A 25,729-nucleotide genomic window follows, 5' to 3' on the forward strand; every position below is an offset into this window, starting at 1 on the left:
GACCAGACAATCCAGTGATTGATATCATGAGCATCGATCTACACAATTGAGATACGATGACATGCATCAACCAAGTCAGCGAGCCTGACCACCCGATCCCGTTAGTCGTCTTTTACGACAAGCATAGCCGCCTTTTATGGCAAACATGGGTTGCTGAAAACCTGTTCTACCCCGGATCTTCACGGGTTTTAGAGAAAGTACTGGAAGAGTTGCTCCAGAGGCATCATCTACATGGGTGTAATTTGGAAGGTGGTGACAACGCCTATTTTGATCTGGTGTTAGCCATTCCTCTTTGACAAGTTGTCATGGTCAGTATATGATGACCTTTATACTTTTACCGAAAATTTACCGAGGGTTTTGGTTTGGTTTGTTGTTTAACGACGCACTCAGCAATATTCCAGCTATATGACGGCGGTCTGTAAATTATCGAGTCTGGACCAGACATTCCAGTGATTAATATCATGAGCATCGATCCGCGCAAATGGGACCGATGACATGTATCAACCAAGTCAGCGAGCCTGACCACCCGATCCCGTTAGTCGCCTTTTACGACAAGCATAGTCGCCTTTTACGGCAAGCATGGGTTGCTGAAGACCTATTCTACCCCGGAATCTTCACGGGTCGATCCATATATGACCCTCGTCCAATGCCAACAGGGTACGATGACATGAAGGCAACAAGTCACCGAGGCTGAAAACGTTCGGTTCCTAATTAATATAGGAGGTATCTAAGATATTGTGGGACTACATCAAATTGGGAAACGATGACATGTATCAACCAAGTCAGCGAGCCTGACCACCCGATCCCGTTTGTCGCCTCCTACGACAAGCATAGTTCCATGTAAAGAAGACTAGAAGGCATGGAAACTTGCATAATTACAATTTGAATATGCAATTCATTTTGTAATTTCATAATATTGAACTATTTCTTTTGGAATTAGTAAAACGATTTGTTTTACTTTTTTCTATTAAATGTGTACAGCATAGATTTTGTTACCATAATTACTGCATTGTGTGAATTGTTATTCTTCTCTTTAAATCCAAACAGTAGGTGTTCATTACTAAAACTCTGCCTTCTGTATAGCTTCCTGAGAGTTTCGTCCATATATCAGCATCATAGTGACAATTACATAATACATGAGTAATTGTTTCAGATGGTTCATTACATAATGAACAAACTGGCGATTCAACATATCCAATTTAAAAATATAACAGTTAGTACTAAAAATATTGTGCATAACTATAAACTGAAACCATCTTAATTCAGAACTTTGTGTACATCGTTTTGCCATAAGGTTAAAGTTTGTCCACCCTGTATCTGTATACTGTTTTTCAAAACAACCTACCCATTTACTGTAAAACTTATGTTTTATAAACTTAGGGTTTAATAATAGATTATGGTAAAATGATGATTTTGACAAAAATAAGAATAACTCCTGAAAGAGTTGGAAAGAGTTTGTTTCCAAAATAATACATGTACCCACACTTCATGAAATATGGAATATAATAAGAAAGATAATATGTGAAGGGTTTGTGAACAGTATTCAGTATCTACAATCAAATAATGATATTGTGACATAAAAGAAGACATTGTTAGTATTGAGAAACGATTAGCAAAAATTCACCATCTGCCAACTAAGACCCTCATTGTTGTTGGTTTCAAAATCAGCAAGAAAGGAAAATAGGAAGATTACAATAAATGATTTTCCTTGACCGAGTTGCAAGAGAGTTTGAACAAGGCTCATCTTGGCCAGAAACAGCTTCCTGCACCATTGGAAACTCTCTTTGGAATTTCCCTCCTTCCTGTAACAGCTTTAATTAAAGCCCGTGAGGATCCGGGGTAGAGTAGGTCTTCAGCGACCGATGCTTGCCGTAAAAGGTGACTATGCTTGTCGTAAAAGGCGACTAACGGGATCGGGTGGTCAGGCTCGCTGACTTGGTTGATGCATGTCATTGGTCCCAATTGCGTGGATCGATGCGCATGATGTCAATCATTGGATTGTCTGGTCCAGACTCGATTATTTACAGACCGCCGTCATATAGCTGGAATATTGCTGAGTGCGGCGTTAAACAACAAACCAACCAACCAACCTTCCTGCAACAAGGCGACTGTAAGACATGTGCCTAAACCAGTAAAGGATCACATAGATTACAGACCTATTGCTCTAGTTATATCTATAAAACCATTTACAGGATGATCAACAGGCGTCTTGGTGTCGTGAATCAAATAATCTGATCACAGATATTCAGTGTGGTTTAACACCAGAGGAGTACCATCGATCATCTTGTCTGATAAGAATCCTTCGCACGTAATAGTTTTGTTAATAGGCAACCCTATTATTTGGAGAAAGTTCATGATACAACATTGAAATATGGATCTTGAAAAGTCCACGATATGGGCATACACGGCTGTACTTCATATTTAAGACAGGAACTTGGTCAGAGTGGGCTCCACAAGGTCTGAGCTATTTCATCAGGTGTGCCTCAATGTGGTATGGTATCAGACATTATAGTAGTAAATGAAACAGCCTTGTTAAGATTTAAATGAAAATATTGATGGGACATATTTTGTCGATGATTTTAATATTGTATACCTTGATGGAAATATGAAAACCATTGAAAATCCATAAGTGATCACCGGAGAAGGATTATATTTTTCAAAACCTTGACCACACATGGTCAATTTAAAATAAACTTCGTAATAATTCAGAATGTAAATATATTTAAATGTCCTTTCAGTCAATTAGCTCAAGGAAACCATGTTTTTTGGCATGATCTTTGATCATAAAATATCTTTTGTCATCTCACATAGATATCTTATATCTAAATGTTTGATATTTCATCACAGGTGAAATCAAATGTTAATTGGGTGGGGTGGGGGTGGATGAAGATACTCTACTTCATATCTACATGTATACACTTGTGGTCAGACATAAAAGTGATTATAGTATTATATATCATGTTCTGATGATTGTTATGTCGTTCTGTAATCATCTGTTATTTTCGAATATCCACTACAATTGTGTGAGAATATTCTATAATAGCTGACGCAAGTGCAAATTAGTCTGCAATAAATAAGCCCCATGTCTAAGGTGAAAATGTAGAACCCCTCATCAGGTGTATTCGATGAATCATTGGCTGATCCTGACTTTAGTCACTTAATGGTCAAAGATTATTTCAGAAGTCCCAGGCTGATTTTAAATGAGGTATAAACTTTACGCGATACAGACATTTTTGGTCACAAACGTTATTGCAGCGGGGTTATTCTGTTGACAATAAAGCCCCCATCTTTAAGGGGTTGTGTAGTATTGTCTACCAGTTGTTGATTCTGTTTCGGGCTTTTCTTCCTCTACACCTGTCACATAGGTAGAAGATGATGAACACCAGTAGCTCCGTGATCTCCGTGATAGTCAAGATGCTGGCTCCGAGGCACAGTCCCATCTGACCCCCGACATTGGCTGCAACAACAACAGCTTACTTCACCAACCTTGTATTTCCCAACAAAACAGCTATTATTTTATTGAATGTAAACATATCATATGCTTGTAAACAAATTTTGTTTGTTTAAACATAAGGAACTAGATATTTACCTGTGTAATTTAATTATTTTCCTGACCATAACCAGTGTTTGAGAATGATTTGGGTTTCAATGACGACATGAAGAACACTCCGTTACATCACAGTGTGTCATATTGAAAAGCGAAAAGGAACACATGTTGTTGACGTTTACCAGGTTTACCAAACATTACAATCGGAGAGATCTGTATTAGAAGCCAAGACAAGATGATCCTGGTTGCCAAGGGACGCAACGCTGAACAGTGCTTTTTTCGAAAATTATGTTTTATATTATCAACAGTATGTTAATGTACGAGATATTGTTTGAGAGATCTGTATATGAAGCCAAGACAAGATGATCCTGGTTGCCAAGGGACGCAACGCTGAACAGTGCTTTTTTCGAAAATTATGTTTTATATTATCAACAGTGTGTTAATGTACGAGATATTGTTTGTTTGTTGTTAACGACACATTCAGCAATATTCCAACTACAGGACGGTTGTCTGTTAATAATCGAATATCGATCTTACAATCCAGTGCATGCATGGACCAAGTAACCTAGGTTGACTACCCGATCCCGTTCGTCGCGTCTTACGACAAGCATTAGTTGCTGAAGACCAGTTCTAACCCTGGATCTTCACGGGTGTCCAGTTGTTTTCAGCTAAACTAAAGGGTGTTATACTAAGTGGGTAGTAGTGTGTACTAACAGAAAAGTGTGCTTTGGCTGTACTGTGGGTGCTGTTTTGTGGATGTCACCATCATCCTGTCATAGAACACTCTCAGCTCCAAGAAGTTGTTCCTGCATTAAAGGATAAAGCTAAAATAAGGATCAATTGTCAATATACTCCCAAATCTAATTTATTGTAGTGATTATTGTTGTATGAATATATATATATATATAAATTATATATATATATATATATATATATATATATATATATATATATATATATATATATACATCATATGCAAACCGCAAAAGAAACGTCACCATGGATAGATATATGAGAAACCTTATTTGTCCAAACACTGTACACATACTTTGAGACATATTAAAAAGATGAAACTTTGCAAAACTGATAAAGGTTGAAATTAAAGTGTCAAATGTTCTTAAAGTGAAAACACAATACTAGTCTTGGAGAAAATGGCATCACAAGTCAGTATCTCGTGTGTCAGCCATATGCATTGATGACTGCCGTGCAACGTCGATCAACGGAATTGATGAGGCGGTTGATGAAGGCCATAGGCACTTGAGCCCACACTCTGAGGAACGTCAGACGCTGTTCAGCTGCAGTTGTCGGCCTTGGTCGGACGTCATTCAGCCGTCTTTGAATCTCGTCCCACAGGTGCTCAATGGGATTTAGATCGGGACTGAGGGCAGACCACTGCATGGTTCTGATGCCACTCCGCTGGAGGAAGTCTCTTGTTGCTCTCGCAGTGTGGGCACGGGCGTTATCATGCTGAAACTCGTGGATGCGGCGAATTGCCAAATTAGGTATGGCGTGTGGTCTCAAGACTTGATCAATGTACCGAGCTGCTGTGACACCATTGCCCCTCCCCGGGCCGATGATCTGGAAGACCACAGGGCCGACCCTCTGTGCAACACCAATTCCACCCCACACCATGATGCTCGGACCACCCCACGAGTAGCTCTCAACAACACAAGCATCCGACTCTCTCTCTGCCATCTGCAGTTGAGATACAGTAACGGCTCTCGTCTGAGAAGAGGCCTCTTCTCCACTGCCGGTGGCGCCAATGCTGGTGTTGTGTTGCCCACTGAAGACAGTCCCGTCGATGACGTTGTGTCAGAATGGGTCCTCGGTGTGGCCTGTGACAGTGGAGGTGTCTGCTCGTCACTCGTCGATGCACGGTGTACGCACTAATGTGTCGCTGGTGTGTCCCCATGGTCTGTTGAGCAGTTTCCGCAGCAGTAACAAAGCAATCTTGAAGATGCTGTCTGACCATCCTGACGTCGGGTGGTGACCCTTGGTCTCCCACTACGTGGTCGGTCATCTGTAGTGTTGGTGGTCTGGTACCGTTGCTGGAGCCTGTATATGGTCCTTACGTGGACTTGAAATGCATTTGCTACTTGCCGGGCGGTTTGTACAGCTTGCAATCGTGCAAGGGCTTGTTGTCGCTGATTTCTTGTTAATCTTGGCATGTGGTAACAATTCAATAACGAATGAATGTTATCCGATCTGGGTGGATTTTTATAGGGCAAGAAATGGGGGAACGCGAGTGCATTTCAATTTGCACGGAATCCACGTGGATCGGGTTGCAATGGCCGTTGCCGTTGCCGTTTTTATTATAAAATTTCATCTTTCCGGACAAAGTAATGTTACATTTTAGAAACTTTGACAAAAATTACCCAGATATTTATACAACTTTTCATGCAATGTTACTTGGGGTGACGTTTCTTTTGCGGTTCAGTATATATATATATTTCAGTGATTTTATCAGGTGTATAAGTATTAAATATACGGGGAAAAAACAGAGTCTAGATATTCGTGATTGTCAAAACTCCTTTATCCACACAAGATCTTCCGCCGTTCAACGGCTCTTCAGGTGTAATGAAAACTTAAAAGTACATTGCACTCAGCAATATTCAAGCTATATGACGGCGGTCTGTAAAATAATCGAGTCTGGAAGAGACAATCCAGTGATTGACATCATGAGCATCGATTCACGGAATTGGGATCGATGACATGTATCAACCAAGTCAGCGAGCCTGACCACCCGACCCCGTTAGTCGCCTTTTACGACAAGCATAGTCGCCTTTTACGGCGAGTATGGGTTGCTGAAGACCTATTCTACCCCGGAATCTTCACGGGTCACTTACATTGTAGTCATAGGCGACGCACAACAATATAGATATACTAGCAGGGCGGTTTGTTGGCACGGCTGTTTTCATGCCGAAACTCTTGGTTGCGGCGACGTGCCAAATGAGGTATGGACAATAATCATATATGATTACCCAGTACTTTGAAATAAATTTCAAATACTCCTGCAGATATCCCATATACTGCTGTTTGCATCTTGATAACTACTTTTTATGGATATATAAATCACTTGTCTATTCCAAATACTGTTATGTCATCCATTTTTTCTCAAACGTGACACCAAATTAACACAACGAATTATAGTACCTACCCTCATATACTGCAAGATATTATAAGCTCAACATATCTCATCAACCGCCGTCATATAGCTGGAATATTGCTGAGTGCGGCGTTAAACAACAAACAAACAAACAAACAAAACATATCTCATCGCTAAACCTCGTCAAACCCATATCCTAAATAGTGATTAATAATAAATGTTACAATTGTTTTGACTTAACTGATACATGTACATGACGAATTACCAGTGGACAATAGTTTGCAGATGGACAACTGAAAATGGTATTACGATAAAGATGTAAGAAGAATTTTAGTTTTAAAGGGGTGATCGAAAACCAGACAATCTACAATGGCAAGCTATTGATGACAATGGAGCTTACCTCAGGAACTCAGAATTCTCCGCCTTAGTGGTGTTTAACAATGAGGCCGACCAGATGTCTGCGGGAAACACGCTCGATGACACCTGCGCAGTGAACGTCTCAAATCTACACTGAATGCCGCACCCACACTCGGCCTCGAATGTGATGTTCTTGGTCATTTCACCTATAAATATAGTGTTTACACAGATAGTAACATACAGTTATTACACAGATAGTGGCATCTAGTACTTATACAGATAGTACCAAACAGATAGTTCGTTGGTGCTGAGAGGGGTGTTATGGGAGGGTGGTGTCACAGTCGCCCAAAGGCGTCACAATTATTATTGTGCAGAGTTCCCTCTAAAGGTGCAAGAAACCGATGGTCGTGGGTTCGAATCCTAGATTCGCACTGATTATGTTTCTTGGTTTGTCAGCATTATAACCGTGCTCGTAGTAAATGTCTAAGATTTGGTTTGTTTGGTTTGGTTTTTTTGTTTTACGCCGCACTAAGCAATATTCCGACCCGTGAAGATTCCGGGGTAGAATAGGTCTTCAACAACCCATGCTTGCCGTAAAAGGTGACTATGCTTGTCGTAAAAGGCGACAAACGGGATTGGGTGGTCAGACTCGCTGACCTGGTTGATGCATGCCATCGATCACAATTGCGTGGATCGATGCTCATAATATCAATAACTGGATTGCCTGGTCCAGACTCGATTATTTACACAGACCGCCATCATATAGCTGGAATATTGCTGAGTGTGGCGTTAAGCAACAAACCAACCAACCAACCAACCAACAACGACGACATCTCAATTTAAATGTCATATGGCTGAATTCCACATTTTACATACCACACTTTTGATTGTTTGGATGCCTACGGAAGCCTTTTAGGGCCATGTCCAAAAAAAATTCATATCCCTATTAACTGGAAATTTCCACTTAGTATCTGGAAAATTCCACTTAGTATCTGGAAAATTCCACTTAGTATCTGGAAATTTCCACTAAGTATCTGGAAAATTCCACTTACTAACTGGAAATTTCCACTTAGTATCTGGAAATTTCCACTTAAATGCTTTAATAGAGTCAACAGCTATATTGGAATACCTATTCACCTCAAACTTTGGAGAGGTGTGTTAACATCATTCGAACATACGTATGCTTAGGTTTGAGCAATAAAGACATCCTATATGTTCTGGCTCATGATCACAAGATTTTGATAAGTGAACGCACACTGAAAAGAAAACTTGCAAAAATGAAGCTATATCGGAGAAAAGGAAAATCAAAGCTGGTTGATGTCGCTCTCTTCATCTTGTCTGAATGTGAAACCTCTGGTATGCTACATGGCTATCGACGGATGCATCAAAGGTGTAGGGAAAATGGTTTGACTGTTGACAAAGAAACTGTAAGAATATTGCTTGGTATCGTTGATCCTCGGGGTGTGAAACGTCGTAGTAAAAGAAGACTGGAGCGCCGAAAGTACCTTTCATCAGGACCTAACGCTGTGTGGCATATCGATAGGTATGACAAATTGAAGCCCTACGGAATTTGCATTCATGGATGCATTGATGGATTTTCACGTAACATCATATGGTTGCATGCATGGAACACGAATAACAATCCAAAGCTGGTAGCAAATTATTTCATTGATGCTGTATCAACATATCAAGGATGCCCAGAGAGAGTGCGCTCTGATGCGGGGACAGAAAATACATCTGTTGAGCAGATGCAATACTTTCTGAGGAATAATCATGTGGACAGATCCCAAATGTCAGAAAGGTGGTCAAACTCTTCACATTTCCAGCAACCATGTCATCTTGTCAAACAGCTACTTCAAAGTTTCTTATCAAGTTTGTTAAAGAACTAGAATCCGATATGTTGGCAAAGCTACTCAGATTTTGTACTGGTTCTGATCTACTGCTAATCGATGCTTTTTGGGAAGCAGAAATCCATCGCTGTGAGGTTCAACACACTGAAGGGAATAGAACGTCGTCCTGTGGCTCACACCTGTGGTTATGTGCTGGAACTACCCGAGCAGTACGACAACTATCTTGAGTTCAGGTCCGAATTCACGTCTGTGCTGAAGAGTGACATCTGGATGATAGACTTGGCGTAAACTTTACACAAAGTGCATTATCCGGATGTCGCTCTGGATGCATATTCTCGCAGTGGAATATGAATACTGAAAGACAACACTATCCATGACACAATGGTGCTAAAGACCCACCTCCCTAAGTATTACAGAAACTTGGAGCATGAGAGAACACTGCTAGTTTGAGAACATTATTTCATCCACACCCTTTCCAAAAGTTGTGAGATTGCAAGTTTGACATTGTTTATAAATTTTTTAAAGTCCGTTGTTACAAAGTGCGCCCATCACTTCTGTTTTGTCACAAGTCCGTTGTGGCTGTGCATTGGGCTTTGTAACGGAGTCAACGGGCCGGTTTTGTATAAAGTGCGTCTCTGCGTTGGGTTTACTCTCCGGCTTTTTCTTGAAATGAATAAAGTTTTGAAAAAAATTCAAAGGTTTTTTTTCAGGTATTTTTTCGAAAAAGTGGAGCCATCTGCATTTTCAGGGGCCATAAATTTATTATCAGTGACACTGACAGTGTTGCAACATGACAATGGTATTACAATGCATACATACACTGAAAAACGCACCAGCAATAAATCTTGAAATATTACAAAAACAACTTGAGCAATGACCAATTTTAATTAGAACAGACATAGACGGATTATTAAGAAAGACGACAAAGGAAACAGGAATACCACACAGTAATTACATTTACGTCATCAGTGTAAGGAAGACAAATAGGGTTAAAATGAAAAGTCAATATCTGGTATGTCCGCCATTGGCAGCAACACAGGCCATGCAACGTCTTCTCATTGATCAAATAAGTCTGCGAATAGTGTTCTGGGGCATTCCACTCTTGACGTAGTGTATCTTCAAGTTATCTCAGGTTCTGTACTTGCGGACGACGTGAGAGGCGTTGACCCAGGTAATCCCATAGATGTTCAATTGGCGATAGATCGGGTGACAGGGCTGGCCATGGAAGCAGAGGCTCATTATTGTTCGCTAGGTACTGTGTTGAAACACGTGCTGTGTGCGCTCTTGCATTATCTTGCTTGAAGGTGTGCATATCCTGGTGCTGATGAAAGAATTGGATGACGTGATTTGCCAATATTCATTCTGTAGTAAAGGGCATTAACTCTTCCACGACAAACATGGAGCTCTGTTCGATGGTTATGACTGATGCCGCCCCACACCATGACACTCCCTCCCCCCATCGATCTGTCTGTACAAGGCAGTCATTGTGGTAACGTTCTCAACGTCGACGCCACACTCGCAGTCGACCATCAGCATTCCGTAAATGAAAGCGGGACTCATCATAGAACAGCAGACCATGCCACTGCCGCAATCTCCAGTGACGATGCCTTTTGGCCCAACGGAGACGTTCATTTCGATGTCGATCAGTGAGCATGGGTCAAACATATAGACGTCGAGCACATAGCCCTGCTGAGTGGAGACGTCGACGTACGGTGTCAGCGCTGATCAAACCCCGTCGGCCTTGTACGGTTGCTGCAGTCCTGGTAGCCGGAAGTGTACGATCACGAAGATACCGACGAACAATATGGCGATCCTGACGTGGTGTAGTTACACGACGTTGACCCTGACGTGGTCGATCTCTGGTGGTTCTTGTCTGCTGGTATCTGCTCATTAGCCTGAGGACTGTTGAATGATGGCATTGAAACCGTCGTGCAACGACTCCACTTGACGTACCAACTTGAAGCATGCCCAAGGCACGTTCACGTTCCTCTGCTGTTAATCTTGGCATTTCTTGTGTCAGTACCCTTGTTACGACGTAAATTGTAATAAAAAGGTAAATTGTAATACTTGCAGCAAATTGTAATAATTTTGACGTAAATTGTAATAACAACGTAAATTGTAATAATATTTGACGTAAATTGTAATACGCAAATTGTAATAAAAAAATAAAAATTACGAGAAATACTGTGTATGATGACAAACGTACAAAACTGTTAAGTTAGGGATGGTTGGTATAGGCTTTATCGTACAATCGTCATTAAAGGGTGGTGTCAACATAGTGAAAGACATTTATTGGAAGTGATGTGATGTTTGTGGCATGGTATCATCTACGTAGAAGATACTACCATCTGCGTAGAAAATACTATCATCTACGTAGAATTGAGTGAGTGAGTGAGTTGGGTTTAACGCCGCTTTTAACATTATTCCAGTTATATCACGGCGTGTCAGCTTAATGTGGTAGGAAAGCCCGAAGTCATGCAGGTCTCCGACGTTTACCACTTCGGTGAAACCCACGAGCACGGGTATGGTGCTGACAAACCTAGAAACATAATTGGGGCGAACCGGGATTCGAACCCACAATCATAGGTTTCTGGCGTGTCCAGGGGACGCAACTCTGCACAGCGAATCGCGGCGCCTTAGACGACTGGGCCACCCGTGACCCCTATCTACGTAGAAGATACTATCATCTACGTAAAAGATACTTTCATCTACGTATATGATAGTATCTTCTACGTAGATGATAATATGCCATCTAGATACTATCGTCCACTTACATACTTTCATCTACGTACATGATACTGTCATCTAGAGTATGTAGAAGTGCAGTCATATATGTGATACCAATGACATAGAGCTCACATTAACTGTCATTACATACACACCTACATGCATACATACATACACACACACACACACACACACACACACACACACACACACACACACACACACACACACACACATACTTACATACATACATACATACATACCTATGTGTGTGTGTTGGTGTGTATATGTGTGTTTGTGTGTATGTGTGTATGTATGTGTGTGTGTCTATACTGATGAGAGAAATAGTATCGGAGATAAATATAATTTGGTTTCTTAGTTAGTCACTATTCTTTTCATTGGAATGTTAAGAAGGTATGCTATAATTTCAATATTTTATTACAGTGCTTGATGTTTGCTGGAATAATTTTAATCCTCTTAGAGAAGATTATCCTCTGAGGTTATTTTTGTCCGTATATATGTCACAAATTAGTGATAACTTATGAAAAACGTAATTATCTGTTTCGAAAATTATGTACCGCATTATACGTGAGGTACCAAATTTGGTATCAAGGTTGCTTGGCGCAATCCACCAACGGTTGCCGAGTTTAATGATCTTAGAATACTCTTCGTATAAGGTCAAAGAGAATATTTACGTTAGTGACAAAACCCTTTTCATTATAGATTTTCCATCCTTTCAATTTTGATCAAAACAGGTTTTTTTCAGCAATAATTGATTGCAACAAATTGATTATACATTCTGATGCTCTTTGAAACTCAACAAGACATGCCCGAAGATACCGAATTAAATTTGTGTATGCTTGTGAATTATGTTTTCGTGCCGTTGTCATGATGGATTCTGTTTTTGTTGTTGGGGCAAGGAGTTATTTTCCCAGCATAAGTTGTCAGTAAGTTGATGTTAGTTCTTCATGACACATGAAAGGAATCCAGACAGTTACATTTATTCATTTATTTCATTAAATATACTTCTTCCTATGAAAGGAAATATTTTATGTTATATTAATGATCCATATGTTAATCATACATTGCTACAAATATTGCATAAGTTAACATGGTTTGCATTTATTTATTATTATTATTTATTTATCTGTGAGAAGTTCACAGAGATCGAGAATACACAATATCTAATAGTATATGCAATGTAGGTAAAGAATATTCTCGCCCCTCTTTTGATATCAATAAAAACATTGTATATAATGTTATGTATTAAGTATTCTCCTTTCCCGAGCATGGGAAATCTATGCTGCATTTGCTGACTACCGGTTTTTTTTCATTTGACATTGCACACAGGAGATCTGTCACTCAATTGTTGTATTTGAATTCTTCGTCAAAATATAATACAAAACACACAGAGTATTTCTCAAATAAATAAGAAAACTAAGTTCATTCTAGTAATTAATCCTCTTCTTGACAACCATAGAAATGAAATTCCAATGCATTTATATATACATATAATTATACAACAATGTACGATAACGACCTCAATCCTCCCCCACACCCATACTTTAATGACGATTGTACGATAAACCCTGTACCAACCCTGACAAGGATAGGTTCTAGTCATTTAACGCCTTTGACACTAAACTTATCAGGTTATTACAATTTACGTAAAAAGTTATTACATTTTACCGCAAGTTGAGATTATTACAATTTACGTCAATTTTGATTACAATTTGCGTATTACAATTTACGTCACATTTTATTACAATTTACGTTGTTATTACAATGTACGTCAAAATTATTACAATTTGCTGCAAGTATTACAATTTACCTTTTTATTACAATTTACGTCGTATCAACCCTTTACGTCTGCAGCAACAAGTGATGTGGCTTTTAAAAGTCTGTCTTTTATAGCCCTATTCTGCATGCTTCCCGTGAAAGAAAACACGTTTTCCATTATATGCATGCAATTTGTTGCATTTTGGCGATGTCGCTCACAAAAAAATTAGGAATGTGTTTTGACGAGCTGTTCTTCTTCATGCTTCGTCCAGAACGTCGTATATTGCTCATTCACTTATATATTTTCATATGACTTAAGCCCGGATACCAATACATCCATTTTCATGGTGGTGCGTTTTCAATGCTGTTCAGTATACTTTATGACGTCACGTAGCAAAGGCTTTGACGTCATTATGACAATGGCTGATGGAAGTAGAGCTGCTTAGCCAGGCAGTGTTTTCTGGATGTTTCCTCGTGTAGAATGATATTGGGTGATAAATAAAATCTCACTCAAGTGTCTTTTGATATCAAATATATCACCACGAGTTGATAAAAGTGAAAAAACTCAGAGACTCACACAAGATGAAGAGAGCGACATCAACCAGCTTTGATTTTCCTTTTCTCCGATAGAGCTTAATTTTTGCAAGTTTTCTTTCCAGTGTGCGTTCACTTATCAAAATCTTGTGATCATGAGCAAGAAAATATCGGATGTCTTTATTGCTCAAACCTAAGCATACGTATGTTCGAATGATGTTAACACCTCTCTCAATAGTTTGAGGTTAATAGGTATTCCAATATAGCTGTTGACTCTATTTAAAGCATTTAAGTGGAAATTTCCAGATACTAAGTGGAAATTTCCAGTTAGTAAGTGAAATTTTCCAGATACTAAGTGGAAATTTCCAGATACTAAATGGAAATTTCCAGATACTAAGTGGAAATTTTCAGATACTTAGTGGAAATTTCCAGTTAATAGGGATATGAATTTTTTGGGGACATGGCCCTAAAAGGCTTCCGTAGGATGCTCATGTTCACTGGAAATATTTGGAAGTTATATTCCGTATTTTGAATTAACCCAGTCCCCGGTGTTTTTTTTAAATTAGTGTGAAACGTTTGGTAGCAAAGTCAAAGCAAAATCGGAGTAGTGTGTCGGCGAATTTGCATCAAGGCTGTAGTATTTTTCCACCGTTTAATGGAATTCAATGTAGCTCTGGTCACTCATATATTTTGTGTCCCATGGCTCAAATCTATTTGCGTCTGTATCGTGTTCCCTGACCTCGATAATCTGTTGGATGAAGGCACAGCTCTCTACAGTCACATAGTTAACACCGAAGGCTATGAGGGGTATTTAAGTCATAATCAGCTACCAGCAGCCACTGCCTCAAGCGATATTGTCTACATAACAGATCAGTTATTTGGCTCCGTCACAGGTGCTCCAAATATTGAAGCAGGGAAAACAAATTTCATAGAATCATTTCAACAAGCAATATTGATATCCCCGTCATTAACTTTTAATGATGTCTCCATTGCAATTTTTACGGATTTTGATTCCTATGCATTATTTGCCTCATCAGCGGAATGGTTTGGGTCAGATTGAACCGAATGGACAAGCGGTTTTACCTATGTTTAGTAGTATGGATGTGTGAAGATTCCGGGGTAGAATAGGTCTTCAGCAACCCATGCTTGCCGTAAAAGGTGACTATGCTTGTCGTAAAAGGCGACTAACGGGGTCGGGTGGTCAGGGTCGCTGACTTGGTTGATGCATGTCATTGATCCCAATTGCGTGGATCGATGCTCATGATATTAATCACTGGATTGTCTGGTCAACACTCGATTATTTACAGACCGCCGTCATATAGCTGGAATATTGCTGAGTGCGGCGTTAAACAACAAACCAACCAACTGTTACATCTTAACAGTATATCAGGCGACTATGCTTGTCGTAAGAGGCGACAAACGGGATCATGTGGTCAGGCTTTGTTTGTTGCATGACATCGATCCCAATTGCGTGGATCAAGCAGTGCATTGTCTGGTCCAGACTCGATTATTTACAGAACGCCGTCATAAAGCTGGAATATTGCTGAGTGCGGCGTTAAACGACAAACTAATGACTTTTTTCTCGATTGTTACCTGAAACTGCATTTAAGCAGAATGACTTGAAAAATAGATCGTTGTTTAAAAAAATACCCATTGACTGAAGGGAGTGAATACTTATTAAAAGATACTAAGTGGAAATTTCCAGATACTAAGTGGAATTTTCCAGATACTAAGTGGAAATTCCCAGTTAATAGGGATATGAATTTTTTTTGGATATGGCCCTAAAAGGCTTCCGTAGGCATCCAAACAATCAAAAGTGTGGTATGTAAAATGTGGAATTCAGCAATATGACATTTAAATTGAGATGTCGTCGTTGTTGGTTAGTTGGTTGGTTGGTTTGTTGTTTAACGCCGCACTCAGCAATATTCCAGCTATATGACGGCGGTCTGTAAATAATCGAGTCTGGACCAGACAATCCAGTGATTGATATCTTGATCATCGATCCACCCAATTGTGATCGATGACATGTATCAACCTTTTCAGCGAACCTGACCACCCGATCCCGTTAGTCGCCTTATACGACACGCATAGTCACCTTTTACGGCAAGTATTGGTTGCTGAATACCTATTCTACCCCGGAATCCGTACTAATGAAGATAAAAGTAGCTCCAAACATACGACCTTCGCAACCAACCGTCCCTCAGGTCTTACCTCACCCATTTAATTCATGGTCTTAGACATGGTTATCAAACAATCAGAAAAGGAATACTCTGAGGGTTGGAGTTAGGGTTAGGGTTAGCATAACGAAGAATTAGTGAAGCGCCCTTAAAATCAGTATACGTATTTTCTTTCCGACAGTGACGGATTTGATTAAAAAAAGGTTACTGCTATTTTACACATACCGTATTCGACTTAATAAGCGCCCCGCTCTAATAAGCGCCCACTGTGATATTTGCTTATGATCAACGTACACACGACTTATTTATTCGTGTATAATATGCACTCGTGTGTTATATGCACCCTTAATTATGGGCAATTAGATTCTTGAAACAGATATCTGTCGTGTAATATACCCACAGACTTTTATTTTGTGGCTGTCAGCATACACCACGAAACTTACGACCTTACAACTAGTTTTGAGAACCCCCTGTGCGCCTATTACGTCGAATACGGTAGCACGTTTCCAATTTTATCTAAAATGATCTTTTAATCTGTTATGTTTTCTAATCTACTGCGGTGTGTCTGGACGACTGACACAGTGGTTAATATCACAAGCAACGATGAATATTGTTCAAATAAAAGAGGCAAAACTCTTTCAATAACACTTGCAGTGTTGAGAAGATCAGCAACCTTGCAGAGTCCATCGCTTGGATAAAGTCAACAGGCCTGAAAAGTGAAACAGGTTTTCTGTTTGCTGCTCATTCCTACTCTCAACCGTCAATGTGTGATTTTGCATCTACCTGTAAATGTCGGATGTAGATTGTGCAATGAGTAATGCAGAAGGTTGCAGTGCTGGGGTGTCTTCACATTCTCCGAAATGTTCTGGGTGGGTTCGACCAGGCAGTGCTTCCTGGGAGAAGTCCCATTTGCTGTCTGGGCTGCGTGTAGAGGGGGCAAGGGCCCTGAGCTGATGATGAGCCTAACCAGCCTGACTGTTCCAGGATCACCCAAACCCTCTTTGTTGCATTTTTTATTTTAATCGGTACATAATAATAAGAATATGATGAATGTTCCCTACCGTATTGGTGTCATCCGTCGTAAACACATGCAATTGCATTAAAATGTGACTTCCACAAATTTAAGTTTGTAGAACAAACCGCACTCAGCAATATTCCATCTATACTGGACAAAAGAAATTAGGGATCGTGAATATTTTGGGGGATATCTTTTAAGTGGAGACTGGGCACATTTGTTCAGTATATATGAAATATTTAAACAAGCGACTCTGGACCAGACAATCCAGTGATTGACAGCATGAACAACGTGTCACACCGTCGGAATACTATGACACGCTATCCACTAAGTCAGTGAATCTGACCAGGTCACCTCTTAAATAATCAGCACAGCCTGCTGGCTATCTATTCCAACCTGGAATCCCAACAAGGGCGAATTTTAGTATCATAATAAATAGGAATGTGATACTCACGAACAAAGGCTGTGTAACAAGTATCCTGCTTCTCCAAGGAGCATATTGGGACGTCGGGCTCTGTTTGGAAACAAATCCATGAACAATAAAGTGCATTCATTCACATAATGGTTATCGTGAAATGCGTCATTATCCATACCATAGGTTATTGGGGACACCAAGAACGGGCAACACACATTGTGCATACTTTCGGAATCTTGTTCTTTTGTATGTTGTTTAACTCCGCACTCAGCAATATTCAAGCTATATGACGATGGTCTGTAAATAATCGAGTGTGGACCAGACAATCCAGTGATTGACATCATGAGCATCGATCCACGCAATTGGTATCGATGACATGCATCAACCAAGTCAGCGAGCCTGACCACCCGATCCCGTAAGTCGCCTCTTACGACAAGCATAGTCGCATTTTACGGCAAGCATGGGTTGCTGAAGACCTATACATCAACATAGGAGGCATCTGCCAACCATAATCTCTCTCTCTCTAACTGAAATACAGCAGAATTACTCAGTCCATTTTGAGTGATAACAATATAATCTTCTGATCCATGAAAGTTGTTGTGCCGCAACCACAATTGGCATGTTAATTCCGTTTGTTTTTTGGGTTGAGACATTATTTGTCTTTTCACTTTATCCGGTTTTCACTTCCATACAAATTTAATACATCTTTTCTGAAAAGTATCAATCACATCTTTTGGAAGGTTGGGTATGGATTAAAAAACATGATTCAATTTTGACAATAAGAGGCTTTTAAGGGCTACATTTCCACTTATTGTAGTAACATTTCTTACCGTCCATAGGTTCATTTCTCTCTCAAAATTTTCAAACTTTATTTTATAGTTATCCTCAACAATATTATCTTAATCAACATCAAAGTTTATTCCAAATAGTTTAAACTTTGTGTTAGGCCAGTCTAGATGCGAATCCTTACATAGTTTATATCTTTATCTCTTTTTTGAACTAGTTTTCTCCGCATGAACCTTAAGATCCGAAAATCTAGTAAAACACTGCAATGTGTGCAATACAGCATAATGGCCTTTTTCTGTTCCATCCAAATTTAGTGATGTATCATCTGCAAATATTTCAATTTTTCCTATCTTAATTCCTTATATTTTAGGATTATTTCTTGTCATATTTGCCAAACTTTTCGCACAAATTATAAAGATATATGGCGACACTGGGTCACCTTGGCGACAGCCTCTTAATATCTCGCAAATCCATTAACTACTACACTAGATTCCATGCCATTAAAAAATGTTGACATCCATTTTTGAAGACTTGGTCCAAATTGAATAGTGCATTAATGATAAAAGTTCTATTTACCGCATTAAAAGCTTTCTCGAAGTCTATTAACACCAGTAAACCTGGGATTTGATAACTTTCTTTGTAATCTATTATATCATATATAAGTCTAGTCACCTCTCCAATATATCTCCCAGGTACAAATCAGTTTTAATTCTATTTGCTATTGAATATTGGACGCTTAGGTTTTTATCCATAGAGACGCCTATTGCAAGTGTTTTTAGTTGTTCTCACAAGGCATTGCATTTTGTCACTGATACTGATTGGCTTGTGCGATCCAATTGTTCCATTGTTTTCGTTGTTTGAGACGTGACGTCATATGAACGTATTGCCGCAAATAATTGAAGATGACGTCACCCAGTATTCATGACGTCACAAAAGATTGCATGTGACCTCTTTCCAACAATAATTCAACTGAGCTGATGTGTATAGTTGAGATCAGAAGCTAACATTCTTGTATGATTTCTCACAAAAAATTATGGGTAATGTTTAGAAAAAACTATTCGCAACACAGAATTACAGATTATTTCGTAAGATTTTCTCCAAATCCGCCAGAAAAATGTCGTAAAACATTACTAACCGACACACAAATGCCAATTACAGCACATTGGATATTATAATAAGTAAAACTTACGTGGATCAGCAGGTCCGACACATCCACACACATTGAAAGCCTTGATTTGAACACACTCCATGAAGCAATGATCGTAGGTGTAGGGGGAGTAGTGCTTGAGAGGGTTCACAAACGTGGTACTAGTTGTGTCAACACATGTAGTATCATCAAATGCCATGTAGGGATCGGGCAGATACACGTACTGCGAGACAAAGATCCATTTGTATGTACAGGCCTAAACGTCACTGCAATATGGTATTCTTATCTGACGAGAGGTAGTGAATACATGTTGTTTAACGTATTATGCCAGCTACGTCACATGTCCTGGCTACCACTACCTATTTTAGCCTACTCTTACACCAAGTTTATGATACTGGAAGTCTATTTTGGCACTGTGTCCACACATTCAGTCCTTTTGCTTTTACATACAAACCCTTCGTCCACAAAACATGGCTTTTCAACAGGTTTCCATGATATATCCAACATGTATTATTGTCCAAATATTATGCTGTCTCAAACTTTCTACACAAAGGTTACAATATGACTCTATGGTAATGATAAAGTCCTAAACAAAGTTCTTTCACTGTAAATCTAAGCATCACTATATGATTGAATTAAACTGATTTTACTGCTGATATATGCTCATCTGGTTGAATGCCGAGTTTCCACATCCCCAGTTGTTAGAGTACATGCAAGTTTACTTTTATGTTTGTACTATTGTGGAAATACTTATTGTTCAATCCAGTTGACAAAGTAAACGCAATTTATGGATAACAACTTCTTTAATAACTGTGAAGGCGACGTGTCGGTATGCATCCTTATACCGTTTCTACAGAAACGTCAGCTGCTGGGTACTTTTGCTCCAGGTATAGTGTGACAAAAGTGAATGACATTCACTAAGGTCATGTAAACTGAATAATTCCAATGTGAAACAAGAATGAAATATACTTATTGACCTCGGACTTGTGCATTGCAACATAGGTGGAGAACCCTGGGGCGGCCATCACCACAGTGGGATTCGCGTCTGGGTGGTGTCTTGGGTTGTGGAGCAGCACCTAGAAACAAATGGCAGTGTGTCAATGCATTGTAAGGATAGCATATATGGATAAACAACTTCTTTATTACACCTAGTAGTGGCGTTTTTCAGTCAACCAATCTCAAAGATTACAAAATCAGGAAACTCCAAACATCAATCAACCGTGATCAAGACTAGTACATACCCCCTGCGTAGCATCAACTCATCAAAGACCACAATCAGTTACATTCCTTTTGCTTATACTACTGGCTTCATCTGTTATGATATTAACCTATTGTCAACCATTTCGAGTACATAACAGGCTTCTCCACTCCAGTGAAACTACATCCAAATATACTCAACAGTATAATTGAAGGGACAAGACCCTTTCCACATCCAATAGAAATATCTGCATAAGAAACAGATCCGATTGTACGATTCCGACAATATCATGCGCATGTGTTTATGAATCACTGTCAAACAATATTGATACCAGGTGTTCGCGAAAAGGTGAGCGTATCCTGTCCCACCGGTGGCCCCTGTCATAAACACATGCAAAGGCAACTCAATTGTTCACATGATGAAACGCGGTAACATATGGTACATGTCAAAATAGGGAATTGCATCGAACATCATTTTTATCACTGATGCGTCGAATTTGGAAATCAACATGTCTACCACAAAACGTTTTGAAAGTTTTACTGAGGCCTTGAATTGGAAAGTTGAAGCCACCCCTCTTGTCTTGTGGAGAGTGTTTTGTCACTCTCAATCTTTATGCTTATATCTTAATATGATATAGATGAGGCGGTCTCACTGGTCTCCTGTATTTCTAGTACAGGTGGGTAAATCAGTGGAAGGAAATTGGCTATTTGATTGTTATTGAACGATATCAGATCATCGATATACCTGAAGGTTAATTTAAACTTCTTGGCAAGATTACCTTGTTTTAGCTTTGCCAAAACGAACAGAACTTACGATTCATATGCATAAAGACACAGATCCGCAAGAAGGGAAGCACAATTAGTGCCCATGGGGCTGCCTACTTCTTACCTAAATGTATAAACACTGCCTCATACCTATATATGTGCTTGTCAACCATACTCTGTAATCACTTGCTTGATAACGGTGTTAGAACCTACACCGAAACGTCGCTCCTAATAGTAATAAAGAAGTTATGCATCCATATATCTGATTCTTACTTAGAACTCCAACTTCTTAATGGCTCTCAAAGAAGTGTCAATACATTGCAATATGTCAAAACACGGCAGAATGTCTGTATCTGGAAACATATCCATATCTGACTCCAAAACAAGCATTTCTGATATCAAATATTCTTTCATACATTGAATTTCCTTCACGACACTTATAACTAAAGTTATAAAAACACTGATCATTGTTTATTGCTCCAATGGTTGTAACATATCCCAGGAAGCGGATGGGCCTTGTCATAGCATGGTTTCATTCTGAGTAACGATGAAAAGACAATGTAAGATCTGTCTGTCTGTCTGTCGGTCTGTCTGTCTGTCTGATTGCCTAAGTAATATAAGAAGGCTATAGTATAAGTTGGTTGGTTTGTTGGTTGGTTTGTTGTTTAACGCCGCACTCAGCAATATTGCAGCTATATGACGGCGGTCTGAAAATAATGACGAATTTTGTTCTTGTGTGAAGGCAATCCGTACATTTATTCTACCACGTTGACAAATGGTATATGCTGAGTTAACGTATCCAGTACCAAAGCGAAGAACAAGAGACAGAAACAAATAATACAGAATTAAATATACGCATATGTTAATGGTTTCACGCATCGTGTGTACGCTGTTCATGCCAAATACTTGTTTGAGTATAATAACATGTATCATTTTGTTTCCATACTTAAACTTTGGGCTTTCCTACTTTCTAGTACTCAGCAATAATCTAGCTATATGCCGGCGGTCTGTTAATAATCGCGTCTGTACCAGACAATCCAGTGATTGATATCATGAGCATCGATCCACGCAAATGGGATTGATGACATGTATCAACCAAGTCAGCGAGCCTGACCACCCGATCCCGTTAGTCGCCTTTTACGACAAGCATAGTCGCCTTTTACGGCAAGCATGGGTTGCTGAAGACCTATTCTACCCCGGAATCTTCACGGGTCCTATAGTATAAGTACATTGTTCACATGAAAGTTATCTGGTAATATATTTGTGATATGTTCGTGTTTATTTGCATGTAACATTTAACTCACAACGTTTCTGTCGCAATATATTTTCGTCAAATTGTTCACAGTGATAATGTTGCAAACAAGCGAAGGCATCATCTTCCCAATGGCCACTAGCAGACTCTGCAGGCATACCGTATGGCATGCCGTTTTCACATTTATTACGAAATTACTGATATCTTCAATTGTTTTAAAGATATCAGTATTCTATGTAAAGCTATAAATAATGTTTTTTAAGATATACAAAATAATTAAATATATCTTGAATTCATTTCAGATATCCATAATACAATTACTGATATCTTAAATTTTTACGGTGATATCAACAAAATATTTCGTAAAATCTCTTAATGTATTTAAGATATCATCAAACAATTACCATCCCACTGTACATAATGATAGTAGAAATAAATTCAAGATATCCTAAATTAAGTTCAAGATATCTTGAAAAAAGTTATACATATCCACGAGTGCATTACATATATCATTCATTCGTTTTAGGAATCTTTAATTCAATTAGAGATATATTTCATTCAATTCAAGATATCATAAAATATGCCCATTACTGATATCAAAAAGCAAATTAAAGATATCATTAATATTTATGAAGATATCTTTATATCAATTGTTGATATCTGTAATATAATTTAGGTAACACGAAGGACTGGCAAAAGAATTATTCCGGTCCCCGAAAGTGCGGGAAGTGATTTATAGATACCTTTAAATACTTCCGGTCTGGCTACTTATGCGTAAATTCTTCCGGTTCCAAAATGGCGGCAAACCATGCCCAACTTGTGAAACTTGTCTCAACAGCACGCCATGCAATGAGAGAAGGAGTTGAGGGGATGGACTATGACAGCAGTGGTCAATATGAAAACATGGTCTCCGTAGTGAGAAGAAATTTTCAACCGTGGTTAGAAACATTACCCACAGTACGTAACAGACAGAAGTATTTAAAGATATCTATAAATAAGCGTATCTCTTTAATGATATCAACAATTAAAGATATTAATAATTAATTATTGATATCTGAATTTAGTTTCAAGATATCAGGAATTAAATTACTGATATCATAACAAAACATGACTTTTTGATATTTTTAAATCATATTTTGATATCATTAATCGAATTTAAGATATCAGTAATTCTTTTTAAGACATCAGTAATAAGCTACACCATATCCTTAATTCATTTCGTGATATCTTAAATTGTATTGCAGATATCTACAATTATCTGTATTTAAGATATCTTCAATTCCATTCACGATATCTTCAATTCCATTCACGATATCTTCAATTCCATTCACGATATCTTCAATTCCATTCACGATATCTTTAGAACAATTAAGTTTGGAATGACGTCAACAATGCCGTTTGGATGACTGTAACAATACTCTGGTGCGCGAGAAGTGATATTTGCACTAGCGCACATACGACTTTAATGAACTCGTTTATTTCTGACCCTACGGGTAATAAAAACCTTATATTTCCTTGGTCGTTGTACGACGAACGCCATACGATTCTTTCTCAAAAGTTGTTTGATCAAGGTTACAAGACCTCAAAACGTTTCATGGGAGTCATGTTAGGACATTTCCGAATTCGATTCATCATTGACAAAAAACAATGTCCCATGCAATTCCCTATTTGTGTTCCTGTGTCGTGAACAACTGACTTGTACTGCATGTGTTTACGACGGGTGCCACTGATAGGGCGATATAAGTTCACCATCCGTGGTTTAAATATGCTTAATTACTGTGCACATCTCACATGCTATCTAAAACGTAGCAACAGTGTATAAATACTGAAGTTGTCAGCAATATTATTAACGCATCGATGAGTAAGTATACTTTTACGTCCCCTTCAGAAAATATTCCCGCAATATCACGACGGGGGACTCCAGAAATGGGCTTCACACATCTACCCGTGTGATGTGACGAGTGAACGATTAAGCCGCTAGGCTACCCCACCGTCCCCACACAGAAAATGTTATGCAATGTGTGTGCTCAGTGATGGATAGTGTTTACACATATATGCGCACTGCGTCAATCAGTTCCTGTCTACAGTCTGTGTTTAACGATTTTACAGAAGTGTTCAACACAACTCAACTCACATGTGCCTCCTACAAACGAGTCCATTAAGCATGATATCAGTCTCAGAACTAAATGTGTTGGAAACTCATTTCACTCGATAAACATTACCCCAAACATACCATTGTCCCCTGGCAACGCGTGTGACGAGACAAATGTTTGTGACATGAAAGCCATATCCTCATTAATATGGCGATTACCGCAAATCAATAGCAATCACGTGGGATACTTTGATTTGATGTTTACATGTGTCATCACGATATGCCTCCCACCAACTTCCTGCACGTGATACGCCCGTCTCCCCCTGTATGAAACGCTCCCTCTTCTGATACACCCAACTTCTTGTGACAGGGCGCATTGTCGCCCCTGTGACCCTTCTACCCCCCCCCCCCCCCCCTCCCCTTCAATTCGACACTACCAATATACCCCCCCCCCCCCCCCCCCGATCTACCCTCTAGTGGCACCTCCCATTTTGCCCCAGGTGATACACCCATCTACCCTCTAGTGACACCTCCCATTTTGCCCCACCCATCTACCCTCTAGTGACACCTCTTAATTTGCCCCGGGTGATACACCAATCTACCCTCTAGTGACACCTCCCATTTTGCCCCAGGTGATACACCCATCTACCCTCTAGTGACACCTCCCATTTTGCCCCACCCATCAACCCTCTAGTGGCACCTCTCATTTTGCCCCAGGTGATACACCAATCTACCCTCTAGTGACACCTCCCATTTTGCCCCACCCATCTACCCTCTAGTGGCACCTCTCATTTTGCCCGAGCCATCTACCCTCTAGTGACACCTCTCATTTTGCCCCAGGTGATACACCCATCTACCCTCTAGTGACACCTCCCATTTTGCCCCACCTATCTACCCTCTAGTGACACCTCTCATTTTGCCCCAGGTAATACACCAATCGACCCTCTAGTGACACCTCTCATTTTGCCCCAGGTGATACACCA

General features: G+C 39.5%; 1 protein-coding gene across 2 annotated transcripts in view; it reads right to left on the reverse strand.

The window, feature by feature from the left end:
• Positions 1-2,013: 2,013 nt before the first annotated feature.
• The window catches only part of LOC124133673 (acid-sensing ion channel 4-A-like), a 41,150-nt gene continuing 17,434 nt past the window's right edge, over positions 2,014-25,729 (reverse strand). For both annotated transcript variants that reach the window (XM_046498132.2, XM_048388288.1), the window contains 6 exons: positions 20,418-20,516; positions 19,483-19,663; positions 17,547-17,606; positions 7,054-7,216; positions 4,262-4,353; positions 2,014-3,457 (listed from right to left, as the gene is read on the reverse strand). In XM_046498132.2, the coding sequence (XP_046354088.2) occupies positions 3,312-3,457; positions 4,262-4,353; positions 7,054-7,216; positions 17,547-17,606; positions 19,483-19,663; positions 20,418-20,516 (741 nt within the window). In that variant the 3' untranslated portion in view covers positions 2,014-3,311. The remainder of the gene's footprint in view (positions 3,458-4,261; positions 4,354-7,053; positions 7,217-17,546; positions 17,607-19,482; positions 19,664-20,417; positions 20,517-25,729) is intronic.

The sequence above is a fragment of the Haliotis rufescens genome, unplaced genomic scaffold, assembly GCF_023055435.1.
Source record: "Haliotis rufescens isolate VD_foot unplaced genomic scaffold, xgHalRufe1.0.p SCAF_7, whole genome shotgun sequence".
NCBI lineage: Eukaryota > Metazoa > Mollusca > Gastropoda > Lepetellida > Haliotidae > Haliotis > Haliotis rufescens.